Source organism: Epinephelus lanceolatus, chromosome 9 (assembly GCF_041903045.1).
Source record: "Epinephelus lanceolatus isolate andai-2023 chromosome 9, ASM4190304v1, whole genome shotgun sequence".
Lineage (NCBI taxonomy): Eukaryota > Metazoa > Chordata > Actinopteri > Perciformes > Serranidae > Epinephelus > Epinephelus lanceolatus.
The window spans coordinates 17,485,377-17,505,459 of record NC_135742.1 but is presented as its reverse complement, the minus strand read 5'-3'; the positions used below and the strand labels follow the sequence as shown (position 1 = coordinate 17,505,459).

The 20,083-nt window shown below is 38.7% G+C and overlaps 2 protein-coding genes across 2 annotated transcripts; one reads left to right on the top strand and one right to left on the bottom strand.

Annotated features, from left to right (window-relative positions):
* Positions 1–4,332, bottom strand: nmrk1 (nicotinamide riboside kinase 1). Its single transcript, XM_033618627.2, has 8 exons — positions 4,167–4,332; positions 3,332–3,422; positions 3,178–3,226; positions 2,281–2,443; positions 1,492–1,563; positions 1,289–1,395; positions 1,030–1,113; positions 1–531 (listed from the first exon to the last, which is right to left on the bottom strand). Exons 1-8 carry the CDS (start codon positions 4,193–4,195, stop codon positions 521–523), a joined length of 606 nt encoding a protein of 201 aa, XP_033474518.1. The 5' UTR covers positions 4,196–4,332; the 3' UTR covers positions 1–520.
* Positions 4,333–5,306: 974 nt separating this feature from the next.
* Positions 5,307–20,083, top strand: ostf1 (osteoclast stimulating factor 1). The gene is made up of 10 exons (XM_033618606.2): positions 5,307–5,466; positions 9,511–9,557; positions 12,674–12,724; positions 13,046–13,109; positions 13,233–13,286; positions 13,500–13,607; positions 13,917–13,966; positions 16,298–16,376; positions 16,649–16,747; positions 18,970–20,083. The coding sequence occupies exons 1-10, from the start codon at positions 5,433–5,435 to the stop codon at positions 19,026–19,028; spliced, it is 645 nt and encodes a 214-aa protein (XP_033474497.1). The 5' UTR covers positions 5,307–5,432; the 3' UTR covers positions 19,029–20,083.

Genomic DNA, 20,083 nt, shown 5'->3' with positions numbered 1-20,083 from the left:
TGCAATGATCAGTGTTTAATATTTGCAGTATCCAAATATGACTGAGAAAGTCTTTTAAACTGAATTGAAGCAATGACGCATAGTTTATGTATTTAGTTATCTAGAGTTACATCACAAGTCAGGGTTCTTTGCACATGTATGTGTATGTTAGATAAAATCAAAATACTTCATGTGTTATTTTAAAAAAATATGCAGTAAGGGATAAAACATTGCAACATATCACAGCAGTTAACGGTACGCTGACTATTTTCAGCATCAGCCTAATAAACCCACAAATTTCCCAGAGTGCATCCTAACTTTAAAATACTGTCCATTACTGTCATCTCTCATTAAGTCATCAAGATCACTATGATTCATGCAGAGTCTGTCCAGAGTCCAGCTGAACAGCAAAATTAACTGTCTCGTGTAATACATAGAGATTAACACTTAGTTTGGTCCTCTCAGTCAAAGAAAATACTTTCCTGACATCCATGTGAGCAGCAGTCTGCATCTTCAAAAGGTTAAGCGATGAAATTCCATTTCAGTCTTTCTCTGCAAATAAAACACACAAAATACGATGAGTAGGGTTATTTTTTTCTTTTAAATACAGTATTTTAAGTAATAATCACATTAATATTCATACTTTTAAATTCACAGCTGACAAAGAAAACACAGACATCAGAAGTCAGTCTTTGGCTTCTCTCAAAAACAAAAGGTACAGAGATGGTTGATTTTCCATGTTTAACTAGAACACACACTGACATAGGCGCTCACAAATAAATAAATAATAATAATAGTGATATATATAAAAAATTCTAGCAAGTTTTAAATACGTAGTATGCCCACAATGCAAAAATTATCCATTAAAATATCATTATGCTGTATGAGTGTGCTGTGGATGCACACGTTTGTCCCACACTGCGATGTTAAAGGGAAACTGAAGCTCTAGTCGCAGCTGAAAAAATGTAAATAACTTGTGAATGCTTGTACGACACCTCAAGGTAAATCTTACAATATAAAACGCAGCACTGTAAATCTTTAGAAACTCACCTTGGAGGCTTTCTATTTCCTGAGAAACATCGTTACACACAGCAGCCAGCAGCTCTTCCTTTGGCTTCAGTCCATCCAGATAGACTGAAAAGAACCCAGATGGACGTCATTTATATCATCTTTAAACACAAATCTGCTACAGTGATATAAGTTTCACTATTTAACATCACATGTGAGGCCTCAAACACATATATATCATAACCGCTTAGAATAAATCACGGTTTTTATTCCATCAGCATCACATACTGCCGCATCTCACCAATTCCAGACACCATGCTCTCCATCTCCTGCCGGTTTCTTAGGTACATCGGCCACACGTATCCGTCAAAGTATCCTGGAGGATCAGGAGGTGTGTACACCCTTGTACTGTCAATCAGAACAACATACATCATGGAAATAAAATCAATTAAAAGGGTAAAACGAACAAAAAACAAATGGTGTATTGATTATAAAACCTGATACCTTCGTCTCATCTTGCAGACATTGTATGGTATTTCCATGAAGTACCTTTTGCAAAACAGCTCATTCAGAGGCCTGGAAAGGTAAAATAAATGACAAAAACATCACAGTTACAGCGTGATGTGCCAAAATATCACACTACAAATATTAAGACATGCGTTTTTATGTTATTAAAAAAATCCTGGGGGACAGCTAGCCCTTATAATGGAAGATGAAATTACATGAATGACATTACTGAATGATTACTTTCCAAAAACAATTTAAGTGTAAATCCCTGGAACAACATAAATACATTTAAGAGAGGAGAAAATATTGTAATGATTTTGTTTACTTATGTCTGCTATCATGTTTACAACCAATAACTCATGATATAATCCTTGGAAAGTGCATGCATCATTTTTCAGTAAAGTTTTATCTTAATTTCCAGTTAAGTTTCCTAGAAAGAACTGTGCAATTTAGCACTAATTATGAGGAAACTACAATGTTCACTTATTTTAGTTTAGTTAATTGTGTTGAGTTTGTGTTGTTGATTCCCACAAGAATCTCACTGAGAGAAATTCAAACCTTAATATGTAGCCAGTGTCTAAATATTGATGGAAACTTCGTTAGCCATATATGTTAACTCGCATTTTGTCAGAATTTATTATTTTCAAGCCCATTTTCACACTGCGCCAACTGCATTTTCTCTAAAACTAGTACCAAGTTACACACGTTCTTAGGAACTTGTAAAATAAAGAGCAGATTATAAACTGAAATAAACACAGTAACTTCACTGAAGCCTCTCTCGTGTACCTGTGGTTGAAAATGAGGAAGCCCTCCACTATCAGCACATACACCTCCTCACCCACTGATGGTGTCTCTAGCTTCAGGCCTCGCTGCCTCAGGTACGACTCAGGATCTCGTCGCCACGAGTCGATGTCGCTCATCATCGTGTCCATGTGGAGAGCATCGAGCACTGCAACATAATGCAACGAGAAGGATTTTCTTTTGCATTTTTGATGACAGATTAAACATGTTAGTAATTTATCAGCAAACATTCTTTAGTTTGAGCTAGATTTTCTGCTTTTCTCTGTTTTTATGACATTTTGATTTGAAATTGTAATGAATATTTTTCAAGAATTGATATATACAATTAAGATAATTAATAAATGTGGCCCTAAATTTCTTTATATTATTAAGATGTTTAGTTTTATTTATTCTGTTAACTATTTATTTGTTTATTATTCTATGCTTTCACAAGAAGAGGGTCTAAATACTGTTTCAAATACCCTTTTTTCAAATTTGGTGGAGAAATATTACACTTAAATATTCCTTTTTTTGCCTGAAAGTATTCAATTTCACATTGGCTTTACATTTACATACAATTTACACATTTTTACAGCCTCCCTACCAAGGACTTGACCTTAGTATGCTTAATGGTAGCTACGCCCGTGCATCCATCCATAAATCTGTACACCATTTTCAGATATCCATTTACATAACCACAATTTGCACATTTTTACAACCTCCCCAGGTAGCTACAACTCCAAAAATCACACCAAAAATACCAAGGACATGACCTCAAAGTCCTTAATGGTAGCTACACTCTTGTATCCATCCATTCATCCATAACTGTCCACTATTTTTAGATGCATGGATAGATGGACTACAGCTGCACAGAAAATGTCAAGCAAAATAACATGTCCTTACTGTCATATTGCTTAAACCCATTGCTGTCCACAGGTACCACAGAATCATCCTGCAGAAAAGAGCGTCCACTGTCGTCACACAGGCTCTCACATTTCCAGCATATTGTAACTGCGAACGTTTTAAAAAAGCAATGATATGAAATAAATAAATCTACCTTAAAATATGAATCCTGTGCAATGACACAGCTGTTGGGGATCTGTTGGTGTAGACTTGTCGCAAGAGTAGATTTTCCTCCATTGGTCATCCTGAAAGAAAAATAGCGCATATCTCTAAGTTATTATTTGAACACGAGTTACATGAGGAAATATTGCAAAGGAGAGATTATGCACACTCTCAGGACTACATGTACTCATAGACCTTTTTTCAGGCATCTCTGCAGGATGTGCCTAAGCCAACACTTAATTTGACATTAGAAAAGTTAAAAAAAAATATCTGTGTGCCACTTCTACTGAATATTTATATCAGAATATTTACCTGCATGTCTGTACAATGAACTGATGTCAAAATAAACAAAAAACTGGACTCTGTTACATGTTAAACATGTGTGACTTTTCCTCTGCAAAGAAACCAACTCTTATCAGTCTTATCTGGCACATGGCTGTCACATGCTGTATTGATCTGGTGGCTTTCCTGATGCCCCACTGCATGTATGTTAGCCAGTATTAACAATTAGTTTTATAATAGGAGGCTGATGCATTTGCTGGTGCCGTTCTGTGACTGGTTTTGTAATTTCCCACAGTTGCACAATAAACCACCAAAAAGCATTTTAGAGATTAAAGCTGATTTGTCTGATTAAACAAAATGAAAAGTTTCCATTTTATATTTTGCAGGTCTACGTGTGGTTTAAAATGTAAGCATGCAAAATGCTATCTGAGGTCCAACAGGCTACTGTATCTGGAGGCAAAATGACCCAGAGAGAACAATATCAGGCATGTCAGGAGGTCAACACAGCAACATGTGAATGTTCACAGTCCTCAGGATTTACTCACCCGCCAACTCCAACAACCACAGTCCTCATCTCAGTGTTTCATATGTGAAACTGGTAAAAGCTGAATAAATAAAATCTCATGTGCAGACTTTACTAGGACGAAGGCATGTCAGTGGCTACTGCTACAACAACTTTGTACTCTGATGTGTTTCCGCTCTTAGACGCTCGTGATTGGCTGATGTAGCCACACGTCACTCGTGTCCTCCCCATTGAGGGAAAAAAAAATTAAAGTATGATATAGGCCTGCAGATAAATTGATCGCGTTAAAACACAGATCTATTGAATAAACATGTAACAAAGTACAAGTTAAAATAAGTAATAAGTAATAACATATGTTAAATGAAGTGGAATAAAATAAAAAAAACGATTAGAAAATACACTGTGAAAAAATGAATAAATAAAAATTAATGAACAGAATTAAAATAGAACTAATATAAACATTGTTAAAGCATTAAAATATTATGTAAAATAAGTAATGCATGAAAATATAGCAGTAATAGAAATAAATAAATACAAATAAAATAAAGTAGTAAAAATATGTTAAATGCAGTGCAATATAATAAAAACTGTTATTGAATACATAGTGAAAAATAATAAATAAATAAAATTGTAGCAGAAATAAATGAACAGATATTTATAAATGTTAAGATAGAGATACAGTAGTATAAAGAATAAAATGAATTAGATTGTACAGAGTTTTAATCAAAAACATCATCAAAACATTTACAAAGGTTACGCTATGTGAGGTCAAGTCCAATATAATAAATAAAAATTGCAGTAGAAATAAATGGATAAATTTTGATAAATAATAACGTGGAAAAAGTAAAATGTACCATGCGGTGTTAATGCAGTGTTTGTAAAAAAATAAAATAAAATAAAAGATAGAATAGAAGAAGAAAGGAATGAATAAATCCAAATTAAATAAATAAATAAATAAAATAAAAATAAAATAGAATACAGTTTTCAGGATTTGCATACAAAAAAATCACCAAAACATTTTTTTAAATTATGTCAAGTAGGTAAAATATTTATTTGATCAGTTGAGCAATTAAAAATGTAACGTCAAAAAACAGAATAAAACCTAATAGAGTAGATTAGCTGTTACAGGTTTAGCGTGGCGCATGCGCAGTCGAACTTTTCCGCCTAGCCAGCAGTGCCACAGCACTTCCTCATTGGCAGTTACAGCAAAGAGTTCAGACTCCAGCGACGTTTGTGACTGAAATAACACTCAGCGCGTTTCGTTTCATTTAATCTCCGAGCCTTGCAAATGTCGAAGCCTCCTCCCAAGCCGGCCAAACCAGGTAAGACTTATGTTACGAAGATTTGTAGTTTAAATTCAGCCATAACTTCAGCTGTGTCTCTTGCGAGGACTACACACCTTGTTGGCGATGTGAGCTTAATGGGCGGGCGGTGAGCACTTCACTGAGTGACTTTTCTCTCGTTGTTTTCTGTGAAACTTTCAACCCACAGTGCAAAGAAAGCTCTTAAACTCTGATTAATACCAATATCCGTTTTAACCGCGGGGACCAGGACTACAGTGGAATTAGTAAAAATGCCTTCACTGTTGATTGACAGGGGGATCCAGCTCTCAACAGCAGGCCTCTGTGACTTCCCTATTTCCATCACTCATGCAAGGAGAGTGCCGTCATTCAGTGGCTTTAGGTCGTAGGTTAAGAGGTGATGATGAGTCTACATCCTCAGTGACATCAGTCTTACTTCCTGCAATAACAGTCTGTGCTGCTATTCTGGTAACTCCTTCCCAGAGATTAGGAAATGTGTCTGTTACTTACAAAATGTTGGGGCATGCATGCTGTTTGTGCATGCAAGGGTTTTCCCACATGCAAATAAATAACATTTACCTTGTGAAACCCATAGATTGTGTCTGTGCAACAGGTGTTGTCATAAGTAATGACAGGTGTAAAACAAAGTTAGTGTGGGAAGCAACAATAAACAAACTGAGCCACCTTTACATCTGCAGTAAAACGTACACTCGGTTGCCAGTTTATAAGGTATTCAGTGTGCAAAACATACACACACACACACACACACCTTTCTATCATGTTTGCCTCCCTAGGACTTGCAACACAGAACACTTCCTTAAAAGTAAAGTACAAAGTTTTCATTCATTTGAGCTCAAATGCAATAAAATCACATTTTAAGGGAGCACTGTACAGTGTTGTGAGGCCTTCAGAGGCAGAAATCAGTTTATTAGGTACACCTTTTTAAAGTCTAATGCAGTTTATTGCAACAGCTGTGCAATAAATCCTAAATTAAAGAAGGTTATAGTGTTCGGTCTCTGTTAAAACTGTGTTAAAGAGGTGTTTATTCAACTTAATGGCCATCTTGGCTGCACTGCTTTACATCATACTGAGGGGTGTTTAAATATTTAGTCTTCCCTCGATGCTATAGAAGAAATGAGATGGACAGAATCTGAAAAACTGAACATCATAAACTTCATGAAGATAGGATTTATTGCAGGGATGAGGTATTAGACAGCAGTAGTCTTCGATAGTTGTACTAAAGTGGCAGCTGAGTTTATTTCTCTTTGGTCATATTGTGTTCATCAGGTAAAAGAAGCAAAAAAGAACACCGAAACATCTTCACATGTCAAGAAAAAGCAATTAGCATGTCAGAAAGTAGCTTAAAGCATCGAAATAATCTATGAAAAACATTCCTTGGGATGACCACAGGCACATTTCCGCAGACATCTGTACAGTATGTCATTTTCTGCCTGCTAGCTGTGGCCCTCTGAAAACAGAGCACGATGCTCAAATGACAGACGCATCATTATCATTCATACTTTTCATGTTTATTCATGAGTCAGCGCCACGACACCTGTGTGTGACGGCAGGTGAGATCGTCTGTCTTGACAGATGGTGGATTGGGGCGCTGTGGGAGAGCCTTCAGTGTTATTAGTGGAAGCCAGTGACTCATATTGTCACAACTGATGTAGCTTTATGCAGTAATTTACACAGAGGCAATTCGTGTGAATGGCTGAGGAATCACTACCTAAATGAGTTTTACTGTGTCATGAGGAGCTTACACTAGGTATATTAATGCCCCTGGTTCAAACCTTCATGTCAGATGATTTTGCTCCTCAAGTAAGTTTGAATTAATCTGTCCCAGCTTCAGGACTGCTGGTCTGTCACTGTCCCTCTGATGGACGTTTGAAGACCAATGTAATTTTGCTACAATAATCAGTGGGTACTCGAAGAGATCTTTACACATGCTGTAATACCTTTTTTTAAAATGGTGCCCGGCCACCTACACCCTGAACAATGTGCACCGATTTAACAGGACCAGGCTTGTGAGATAACATTTTTGTGCTCCCTTCTTTTTCCTTCAAAATCAGCTCGTTATAGGAGGAACAGGTTTCAGTTTTTGTGTCAACCAGGAAGTTTGAGGGAAATACTAGAGAGCTGTGTGTATTCTCTGGTGTAAAACATTAACGTTTCTGTGCTAATGACTCGTGGTATCATATTTTGGGAGGCTTAGATGGTTAGGATTTATGGGTGGGACTTTGAACAGGAATGAAGAATCACCATCAAGATCAGACATGTTTTTTTTTCTTGCTCTTGCAATAAAACAACACAGCTGGAAGTCATCAAAAAACCCACAAGCAAATAAAATATACTGACAATGTTCTGCTCGCACTTCCTAGTACGTGCCGGAGGCTTTAAAAAGCAAGGAGAACATGGACCAGTCTGCACAGGCTTTTGTGTGTTTTAAGCGACATGACCAGGCCTGCAGAGTCGACATGCTCGCTGTGTTGAACAGAGCTGGGCTTGTGCAGCAGCTCAGCCTCTCTCATTCTGAAACACTGAGACAGTGTGTTAGCTAAATAGAAACCCCGAGTAACAGCAGAGGGGAGTCACCACCATCATACATTTAGACCTGCTGGCTGAAGACATCAGCTTCTAACAGCCTTGTGTGTCCAGAAATGCACTTTACATATATAAATAAATACATCAGCATTAGTTTTAGAGAAGCTCTGCATGGGTCAACGGCAGCTTCATTACACTTTGTCAAATTCTGGCTTGTGAGGATCAGTCATGTTTGTCTCTTAGTTTGTTGGTTTATTTGACTGGGAAACAAACTACAGGTAAACATTGTTACATAGATAGAAGTAAAAAGACGTGGTAATATTAATCTTTATTTCCACAGCACCTTAACAAGTAACAGATTGCACCATGTAAATTACACAATAAGAATACTCTGCAGCATACAAAAACATCACCAATAAAAAGCTTTATCTTGTGTCCAGCTTGCACTAATTTGCAGCCGTCATCTGTGGTTAGATTAAAAAAAAATGGAAACAACTAAACAAAAAGATAAAAGAAACTCAGGATAGAAGCGATAAAACAGACTGTGTGCATGTGTATGTAACGTGTGTGTGTGTGTTTGTTTTAGGGACTGATGGACATGTCCAATCAAGGCGTTTCCAACAAAACAAATCTTTAAATGGGAAGTGAGTAGAGTGAAGCACTGTATGATGTTAATCTACAAATCTGATGCAGATCAGAAGCATTGCATGGCCCGTGCATGCAATTAGAGTCTGGTTATCTGAAAACAAAGCTGGCACTTTGGCCTCAGTGTATCCAGCTCATTAGTCTGTTTAGTAAACTGTATGTGTATGTAGTAACCCAACATACTGAACATAACTTCAGGCATTGTTTAGTCCCAGAAATCTGCATTTGGTACAATATATGTAAAAGTGAAATATGGCGCTGCTTCTTTAAGCTCCTTTGTTGGTCTCCGTGAACTAGTTCAGCTGTGGGCTTAGGCCACAACCACGCTGGTAGCATTCCAGCAGCAGAGTTAATGCCAGGCTCGACAGCGAGCCATCACAGGCCCCGAGGGCAGCTACCTCAGGGCTGCACACACATAAGGACCAGCTATGTGTTTCTGTCCCTGCACTGCATGTAAAAATGTGTATTGTTGTTGGCTGCAGCAGAGCTGTGTTAGTGAACACAGGCACTACAGAGCAGACTTTAGGAGCTGTGTGTCTGAGTTGTGTTGCTCGGGGAGGGCAATATTCAGTTGGCTCGTGATGGATATGATGTATGATGTTGACACCTCTCTGATTTATTGCACTTGTATGAGAGTAATCTACCACAATAAAGCTGCTTTGAGCGCCGACCCACAGGCTCGTTGCAGTGAAACGAAGCTGTTATTCTGCAGGGCTGTGAAGTGGCAGCTTGTGTGGTTTCACCTCACTTTCTCTATATTCTCCAGTACAATGTGCTCTGTTTACCACTGTTATGCACACAGGGATGAGGTTAACGTGCCACAAACAGTCTGTGAAGGTTTCATCTAACATGAAACCTGTGTTTTCTCTTCACTAGGCCAAGTCAAGGTGTTCAGAGCGTTGTACACCTTTGACCCCAGAACGGTGAGTTTCTTGTTGTTTCTAATTTGTGATAATTGTGGGAGACCGCTTTCTTTTAAGTTTATTTTCATTATTGATTAATTTGACATACCTCTTCCATGGGTTTTAATGTATGAAACAGTGCAAAACAACTGCTAAATCTACTGGGGTCTTGTCTCCAATGTGCAGATTTTGTAACACTGACATAGAATATAAATCACATATTTTGGTACTGGCCTCCAGTTGCAATGCTCTGGCAAAAATAATAAATAAAACAATATAATAAATAGGCAGAATTGCACACGCAGACTGTATTCATGAGTGATTACCCCTCACAAAAATCACTTTACGGTGGAGACATTAATCGCAAAAAACAATGACGCATGTATAAGACATCTGCTGCCTGATGGAAAAATACTGAGATTAGCAAAGTGGTGTTAATAAATGGATGACATCAACCAAAATAATTGACAAATTACAATGTACGTTGGTGGAGGTGTGCCCGTATTTTCTTTATTATTACTGAGGCATCACATTTTAGTCATTTATTTTTGACTGTGGTTGTTTAGCTCTACAATTGTAGTAGTTACAGGAAGGAAAAGGTAATTTTTGAAACAATAATTGTTTGGGAGATGCAGATTGTTTTTAAAATGTTAATCACTTAGTCTATCAAATGTGATGAAAAATGTCCATCACGGTTTCTTAAAATTGCTTTTTTTGTCCAATTAATAGCCCAAAACCAAAAGATATTTAGAGGAACTATATGTGACATTCAGCACATTAATATAGCAGCAAACCATTATTTGCTATATAAAGATATAAGTGGGAGTAACCGCGCCCTGAGCAGAGAATGAAGTCATGCTCCATTTGTGTGTGTTGTAATTTGAGCTTCTCTGTTCTTCATTGTGGCAGACAATCCGGCCACAGGTGCGTGTCAGTGCCTGTGTGTGCATCCTGCTCGCTTGCTAATTATCGCCCTGCCGCTCTGCACTCTGCACTTTCCCCCCAGGTTAACATCATTAGCTCTGTCAGGACTGTTGCCATTGTTAGCACTGTTCAAGCTGTGAGTCGCAGCTCAGCTACCAGCATGTTGAGAGCCGTGTGCAGACAACCTTTGAATCATAGATATGCTCTGATTATTATACAGAGCTCCTCTTAAATAACTTTCCAATATGACTCAAAAGAAGCAAACCACACAGGGTTGAGACAATGGAAAAAATAAATAACTAAAATCATTCATTAATTATCAATGGAAAGAGTTGCAGATTAATTTTCTGTGGATTGACTCAGTAATGAATTGATTACTCATTTCAGATAAAACCACTGAAATAAAAATAAAAATTCATCACCCACTAAACAGTGTCACTAATCCGTCTTTTACGTCCTCCATAACATTTAGAGGTTAAACCACATTCTAGTGACGACTGTTTGAGTTGTTGGTGAACAGTAAAAAGGGGAAGACTTGGGGGAAGTGTAGCACAAAAGTCAGTCTTAAGATCAGAACACTGAACATCAGCCTGGAGTTACAGTTGCATTCAAAATTATTCAACCCCCATTGCATATTAGGCTTATTGGCAAAATGTACAATTTTTCAGCTGTTTGCAATAAACAAAGCAGACGAACAGTTGAAATAGTTTAATAAAACTAATATTATTATTTTAATCACTACTGCAGTCTCAAAATTATTCAGCCCCCTGTCTCAAGCACACCTGATGCAACTAATCACAATTATTCAACCCCCTGTTTCAAGCACACCTGGTGCAACTAATCAAGGGCTTCATTAGTTCAGGTGTGCTTGAGACAGAACACATAAATACCTGGACTGGCTAGGGGTTTGTTGAGAGTGACGTTTGATTGCATGTTAGAAATATGGCTAAGTCTAAAGAATTGTCCAAAAAGTTCAAAGAAGAAATCATTTCCTTGCACAAACAAGGAAAAGGATACAAAACGATAGCAAAAGCTCTGAATGTTCCTAGAGATACAGTTGGAAGCATAGTTCGCAAGTTCAAAGTTAAAGGAACAGTGGCTACACTACCTGGATGTGGCAGAAAGAGGAAACTATCAGCGGCTGCCACTAGATTCCTGAGGAGGCAAGTGGTCAAAAACCCTCGAGTGACTGCAAAACACCTGCAGCAAGACTTGGTGGCAGCAGGCACTGAGGTTTCAGTTTGTACAATAAGGCGCATACTAAACACTGAAGGGCTCCATGCCCGGACTCCAAGACGTACACCACTACTGACCCAAAAGCACAGGAAAAGTCGGCTCCATTATGCTCAAAACCATATAAATAAGCCACAGAAGTTTTGGAATTCTGTTCTGTGGAGTGATGAAACAAAACTGGAACTTTTTGGGCCTATGGAACAGCGGTATGTCTGGAGGAAGAAGAATGAAGCATATGCTGAAAAGAACACCCTGCCTACAGTGAAGCATGGCGGTGGCTCAGTGATGCTCTGGGGCTGCTTTGCTGCCTCTGGCACTGGAAACCTGCAGCGTGTGGAGGGCACGATGGATTCAGTCAAGTATCAGGAAATCTTAGGTAAAAACGTCGTGCTGTCTGTGAGGAAGCTGAAGCTTGGGCGTCATTGGACCTTCCAACAGGATAATGATGCCAAGCATACCTCAAAGTCCACCAAGGTTTGGTTTCAGAAGAAGAAATGGAAGATTCTAGAGTGGCCGTCACAGTCGCCTGACTTGAACCCCATAGAAAATCTCTAGTGGGATTTGAAGAAGGTGGTTGCAAAATGCACACCCAAGAATATTACTGAACTGGAGGCCATTGCCCATGAGGAATAGGCTAAGATTCCTCAGTAATGCTATCTGAAGCTGGTGTCTGGCTATGCATCACGTTTGCAGCAGGTCATAACAGCAAAAGGGTGCTCTACTAAGTACTGAAGATGCTTGTCATGAAGGGGTTGAATAATTTTGAGACTGCAGTAGTCATTAAAAGTAGCATTTTATGTTGAATTTGGATCAAAACCCTTGTAATATTAGTTTCATTGAACTACTTAAACAGTTCTTGTGTAATTTGTTTATTGCAAACAGCTGAGAAATTGTATATTTTGCCAATAAGCCTAATATGCAATGGGGGTTGAATAAATTTGATTGCAACTGTAACCATGTCTTATTTTTTTATTTTCCAGCCAGACGAGCTGTTCTTTGAAGAGGGAGACTTCCTTTACATCTCTGACACAGTAAGTAAAACCTCAGAGATTCAGCTGACGTTTTCCACTTCAAGTCGTCTTGTCCCGTTCAGATTGAATTTGCACTTCTTCTTCCCTTTTCTTTGGAATCTCAGTGTTGCGCTCTTTGCATTTTGTCTCCCTTTTGAGTTTCCGCCTTTTGGTTAATTTCTTTTCCCCTTTCATTTGCACTTTTCTCTCCTTTTTTATGTCACGACTACTGTCCTTGTATTAGTATTTTTTGCTCACTTTCTCCTGTTTGTCTCTTCTCATTTGCTTCAATGACTATTTTTAAATTAAATAAATATATTTTTGCTTTACTATTATCCTCAGAGTGACAGTAATTGGTGGAAAGGCACATGCCGAGGAAGGACAGGACTGATTCCAAGTAACTATGGTGAGTAGACAATACAGACAAGCAAACTTTGAATTTCATTACATGATAATAATACAAACATTTGTCCCTAGTTATTGTGAATCATAGACAATGCACTAATGATCTTGTTTTTCTTTCTTTTAGTGGCTGAGCATGCAGAGTCTATTGACAATCCAATGCACGAAGCAGCCAAACGAGGTGCAACAACTATTATTTTTTTTGTGTGATGTTTTTCTGTGAATCATTTCTTTCAATCCAAGACAGTTCTCTCTCTGTGTGGAGACAAAAAAAACAACCTTGACCTTGATAACGTCTGTTCTGTTTCTGCTGAAGAGCTGTGACACTGTTTGCATTATTAGTATTCAACTCTGTGTGTGCTTTGTGTGTGTGTATGTTTGTGTATTTTAACAGGCAATCTGAGCTGGCTGAGGGAATGTGTGGAAAACAAGGTCGCAATCAACGGGCTGGATAAGGCTGGAAACACTCCTCTCTACTGGGCGTGTCACGGAGGACACAAAGGTAACAATAGTTGTTATAAACATGTAAAGATTTACTTTACACAAAATGGCATTTATGGCATGGATTGATCAAACTCTGTACCCTGCTGACACAATGACCGAATGGAATTACATAAATCTCAAATTTTGACACACTGGCAGATTTGTTTTACATGAAAAGTGAAGTACAGAGAAATAGGAACTTGGTTGATGACAGTGCTCAAGTTCTTCCGTGTTCTTACATTGTTCCTGCATGATTGATATGTGATACATCTCATGATAACGTCACTCAATCCGTCACTCAAATTCTCTTTTTTTCTTTCTGTATCAGAGGTGGTCGAGGTGTTGCTAAGCCAGCCTAATGTGGAGCTCAACCAGCAGGTGAGATGGGTTCAAAAAAACTCATTTGGGTATGAAAGTAAATTTGCGGATGGGTCGGAAACATCCAGATGGTGGTACCTGAATTTCCAGTCAAACTCATATTGCAAGATTTGCAGAATAGGCACATCTTTCCTCACTTTGTATTGTCAAACTAGAACATTTGACAATGCAGGTATTGTTGCATTTCCATTCAAACTTCAGTGAGGTTTATTAGAAGTGAGAATGTATTAGCAAAGGGTCTAAAAACATACAGCTTCATGTGTGTAAGGACACTAATATTAGCACATGAAAGACAGTTTGTAGTGCTCGGTGTAATTTGGTATCGCTAAAAGAACAAAGGGCACAAAGGAGCAAACTGCAGGCTGGATTTATGTTCAACTATTTCAGGAGAGGTATAAGGCCAAAGAGGGTAAGTGACAGTATAGATTGATAAAGTTACAGGGACTAGAATCAGACTAGTTTCTCCAATCTTTAAGGATGACATGTTGCTGAAACGTTGTCCAACAAACAAGCTTTTAAAGTGTAGATGTGCCTTTGTGACAACATATAACAAACTTAGTACGAAAAACTGTTTAAAGGAGCGGTGTGTAAGATTTAGGGGGATTTAGTGGCATCTAGCAGTGAGGATTGTAGATTGCTTTCAGCGGAAACTTCTCCTGGATAGGATTCCCCTTAGTGTTCATTGTTCAGGGTTTTTTTTTTTTTACCAGGAGCTGAATTATCCACAGAGGTCTCTTCCTCTCCAAAACAAATGGATCAGGTGATTGAAACCAGTAAAAACTCTGACACTGTTTGGCATGTCAGAGACAAGCCGCAGCTAGCCTAGTACTTGCTAATGTGTGCTCACCTTTTTTCTCTGAAACCTAAAGATGCAGACATTCAGGAGGTTTTTAGTGGGAGCCAAATTATCCACAGAGGTCTCTTCCTCTGCAAAACAAACAGACCAGGGCCCGTATTCACAAAGACAAAAACTCAGCAAAATTAGGCCTAAATTAATTGTTACACAGCTTCAAAATGTTTGAACGTTGTTCATTCACATGCCGATTATTACATTGATTTGCTTATCGTTATGTTTACTCGCCATGCTGGTAATTTTACTACTTAATCTAGGCTATTTGATATTAATGGTGGACGCAGACTCAGCTGTCAGCAATTACTGTGATTGCTGGCCTCCTTCTAAAAAGCGGTTTGATCTGGCAGAATGACCAAAACAACGAATGAAATGGAGAAAAAAAGAACAAGAAAGCCGAACTGGACAGAAGAGCAGTGCCTGCTGCTGGCACAGCTCGTGGAGGAGAACAAAGGAGTTTTAAGAGGGAAATTCGGTCCTGGGATCAAGGCACAAGGGAAGAGGCAGACTTGGGAGCGCATTGCCCGACAAATCAATGCGTCGTTCCCTCTCCTTTTACGCACAAGCGATGAGTGTGAGAAGCACTGGTACATGCTGCAATCCAAAGCGAGCGTTATTGCGTTACTACACTGGGTGGGAAAAGTAAGCTCATCCCTGATGAGGTCAACCACAAACATTATCCTTGCACGATCAAGCCGGTAGTGTCTTATTAAATCACTGTCATTATATATGTCGTTATATATATAATATACGGAGAATATCTCTCCTTCCTCTCTGTCTTTCTGCCATCTTCTCTGTTTAAGACACTCTTAGGCTTCCTAAAAGTCCTCCTCCCTCCTCTTAACAGTTTTTCACCTTAGGAGCTCTCTTAAGGCCTAAGATGCTTTGTGAATAACTTTTATCTTACCGAGGGAAAATTCTAAGAAAAATCTTAGAATTCCTCGAATTCTAAGATTTTTCTTAGAATGACGTCACTAAGAGCTACTTTTAGTCTTAGGATTCTTTGTGAATATGGGCCCTGGTCATTTAAAACAAATAAAAGTGCAGAATAAAGCAGTTTCATGTTGGAAAAACGATCTGTTTTTCTTTACTGGCCGTCGTGAAAACATGATTGGCCCCATCTAGAGCCAGTGTTTGGTTGTCTGTTATGGGCTAATTTAGAAACATGGCAGTGCAACATGGCCATCTCCGTAGATGAGGACCCACTCCCTAAGTAGATATAAACAACTCCTTCTATGATAACGAAAAGGCAATGATTCTTATTTTCAGGTTTTTATACACTAAAGAAATCCTACTTATTATATTATATTCCATTTCTGCCATTAACTTCCCCTAAATCCTACACACTGACCTTTGAGTAATTTCTAGAGCTGTGGTTTGGGTCACACCTCTGGGGTGTGGTCACACATCTTAGTGTTATGATGTCAAAGTGAAAGCTTGTCAGAGCGTTTGTCGGTTATGGTGATGCTTTTGTGTTTCAGAATAAACTCGGGGACACTGCTCTGCACGCTGCTGCCTGGAAGGGGTATTCTGACATTGTGGAAATGTTGCTCCGCAAAAGTGAGTGTCTACCCCCCGTCTCTTATTTGGTTTTATGGAAAAGAAACTGGCCAGTAGGTCAGCGTCTTTATTTCAAAACAGAGTAGGGAAAACAGGGGAAACTCCATAAAGGTTTTATTAAAACCTAATATGAGAATTTGTGGTTTCAGATTGAGGAAACGGTAACCAGCTGACTGTCCTCACGTCACATCCACACAGTTTTATCATTGTGTCATTTCTGTGTCTTTCTGTATGTAGTTTCTAGTCTTTTAGTGTGAGTATGTTTGTTTCAGATCCAAGGACAGACATCAGGAACAATGAGAAAAAGCTGGCTCAAGAGATGGCCACTGACGCAATGTGTGCTTCACTTCTCAAAAGGAAGCAAGGAGGCAGTAAGTACAGCTGCCACTAGGGGGCAACCTTGCAGCACTCACACATCAGTATTACAAGGACAGGACACACACTCAAACATGGAACAGAACAAGAAGCTTTATTACTGAAGTGAAAAATATCCAGCAACAAGTTTAGACATCCTTGAGAAACTCTTTAAGGTATGAGCAGTAATCGGTTTAACATGCACTACGACAACCTGTAAACAGGAAGCCTTAACAGAAACCTTTATGGACAGGCTGTGGGATCCAGAAAGCTTATAGCTTGATGTATACACACAGCTCACTGTATGTGTGTGCATCACCTGGAAGTCCATTCATTCCTATGGGAACCTCCATGATCTCTGAAATGTTTTATACTCTTTCTGTTTTTATTTTTCCCCCGGTTCAAAATTTGCCTCGAGTATGTGCAATAAATTTGACCTTTTGCTGCAGTTTTGGAACAGGCTGCGGGAAGTAAGCATAAAAACAAATCTTCTAACTGACTGCTTCATTCAACTCAGTTTCTTGACGATGTTGATAGTCACATTGTGTAATTATTTAATTAAAAAGAAGCTAGTTCAGCTTGCATTGGTAGCATTCCCAGCTGTGTACCATAAGCTCATTTTACATGCCATCCCAGTGTGCGATTTTAAAAAGCATGCCAGCATCCTGGGAGCAAAAGAGACGTGACATGTAACACAACAGCACTGGCATCTACTGTGACATATAATATATGTGTCAGGCAGAGCTTTCTAAGTAATAACAATGGCATTAACATGGCAGTAACAATCATTCATTGTCCCTGTTATATGGTGGCTGATCTCGTTCTCTGCTCATAAGATAAAGAGCTCCCAGACCTTATTGTATGTCTAACATACAGGTATTTTCGGCTGCTGTTCTTCTTCATTGAGTTAGCTGCTAACTGCTTCTAGCTGCTTTTTTAATTCTCCTGTTGGTGGGTTGCACAGAAATCACATCACCCCAGTGTCACACTTATCCCGTCCTGCCAGCTCACACTTTTTACACAGATGTCAATTTGGCTCTGTTACCACCTCTGCAGCCGGCTTAAAGGCAGAACAACTTTGCCCCCCCCCCCCCCCCGTACAGACAGTGTAAAAGAGTGGTTCCAAACTTGTGGGTCGCGGTCCAAAAGTGGGTTGCGGGTACATTCTTAATGGACCACAAGTGACTCACAAACTTGTGAAGTTTGTTAAAAAACACACACTCTATTTCAAAATACAGTGACTTTTCAGCACAGAGCTTTTATTTTGAAGTGCTGTTTCCTGCTGTGGAGTGAGTAACTAACAGACAACTGCTTGTCAGAGACAGCAAACTAGTTTGACGACGTGGCCAAATGCAAGTATGATACTAAATGTATTAAGCTCATCACTGATGTAGAGAGCATAGTGATTCATACAAAACTGGCTACACATCTGGCAGGTCAGCCTCCTCACCTATTTGTCGCTATGCACTATTGGTCCTAGTTTTGTCTCAATAATGTTTCATGATCATATTCCACAAGGTAGGACGGCGAAAAACAGACTACATTAGCTCCCGTTTTGATGGTGGCTTTTCTATCCATCCGTTAATAGATGCATTTCTGTGCATAGAACATGAGAGGGCGAATTCTTTATACTATACCAAATTACGGGTACACACAAAATTGTGTGGAAACAGGCGTAAACCTCTGCACTGAGCTGCAGACCAATTTTGTTTGTTTTTTAACTTAAACAGTAGTTTATTTAATGTAATCTTTGTGCCTGAGAAATGATAGTTTAATGTGCTATTAAATAACGATTATTAAATGTCTGCCCGGTGAATACTACAAGACAAGCTATAACATATAATCCTGTGTAAAAATTTATAAATCTACAAAAATAAACAAGTATTGAGTGACACATTTTGATTTACTATAGACAATAGCTGCCTATTTATGTGACTCACTGCTTTATGCATGTCCTATTCATTGTGTAAACATTAAGAAATGAGGTATTGCATGTAATCAGGGTGATATTTCTGGGAGGTGAGCTCCATTTTGGCAAAAGGGTTCAACGCAGGGTATTGTTGTTATAGGGGTATGATGAGTAAGAGATGGGAAGGTTATTAAACTCCAGGAGACTCTCCTTAATTTTTAAAGGATGCAACAGAAATTTGGCCGCTAATATTTTATGTTTTGACTATGAATATAATCAGGGAAGTGTTGCAGTATTCCTTTTATTAAGTGTCAATTTCTCTTGTTTCAGACATCACCCGCACACTCAGCAACGCTGAAGAGTATTTGGATGACGAGGACTCAGACTGATCCGGCGCTGTTGAGACATTATCACCGTCTTCCATTTGGTTTGTGGGACCTTGGAGCTCAGAGAGTTTTATTACAGACCTAAAATGGATTTGCTGCTCTGTTTCCAACTGTAACTCCATTTTAGTTCCGTTATTTTGTGCAAACACCTCAGTTCTTGGCCCTCTGCGTCACGTCAGGGAGAATTTCAGAGCATTGAATTGATGTGTTTTATAGTTTTTCCCAGTGCATTTCCTCATGTGGGGGATTTGTCTTGGATGTTGCACACTGTGGACTGAGGGGCAGAGTATATGTTGCAGTGGAAAACGGACCAGCTCTAAGAAACACATTCCAAACATACAGATTGTGTTCAACCCATTTACACTGGGCATTAAAGTGCCAGTGCAGATTAAAAGATTGATCTGGTCTGTGTGTGTCAAATTTTAATGCTCCGTGTAAATTACTGAACTACAAACTCGCCCAAAAGGAATCATAAACACATTATCTCTTGCATCTTGGAGCTCTATCACAACTGGGAACAATTTAAATCTGTTTATCTACATCAGTCGGAGACAATGCAACGTGAATTTAACTTAAATATTTCCCTTTACCTGTTGTCTTTGTCAAATTAAGGGTGTGAGTAATGTGCTTTAACAGACCTAATAGGGGAAATGTTTCTCTAAACTGTTGCATGGCAGCAGTCTCCCTCCCCTTCCTTCATAATGTCATGAAACTCATCTGTTACTCTGCACTGCACGTATTTTTGTCTGTTATAACACCTCCACTGCTATTAAAGATCAGTTCAGTGTAATTTAAAAAAATCTGCCTTGTGTAAAACAGACTTAAAATTATTCTCATCTTTCAAGCTTTTGATGGTGTGATTTCCATCCTGGGAGCAAATTTCTGGTTTTATTGCTGCTTTCCAACAAATTTTATATATATATAAAAAAGTGCCTTAAATATCTGTAACATAGCGAGTGTGTATTTGGTTATGTGTCAATGTGAACCTGCTTTTTTCTTCAAGATTTCTATCTGCTCTTTCTTCAATCTACAATAAAAGATTTTAACTTAAAATGTCA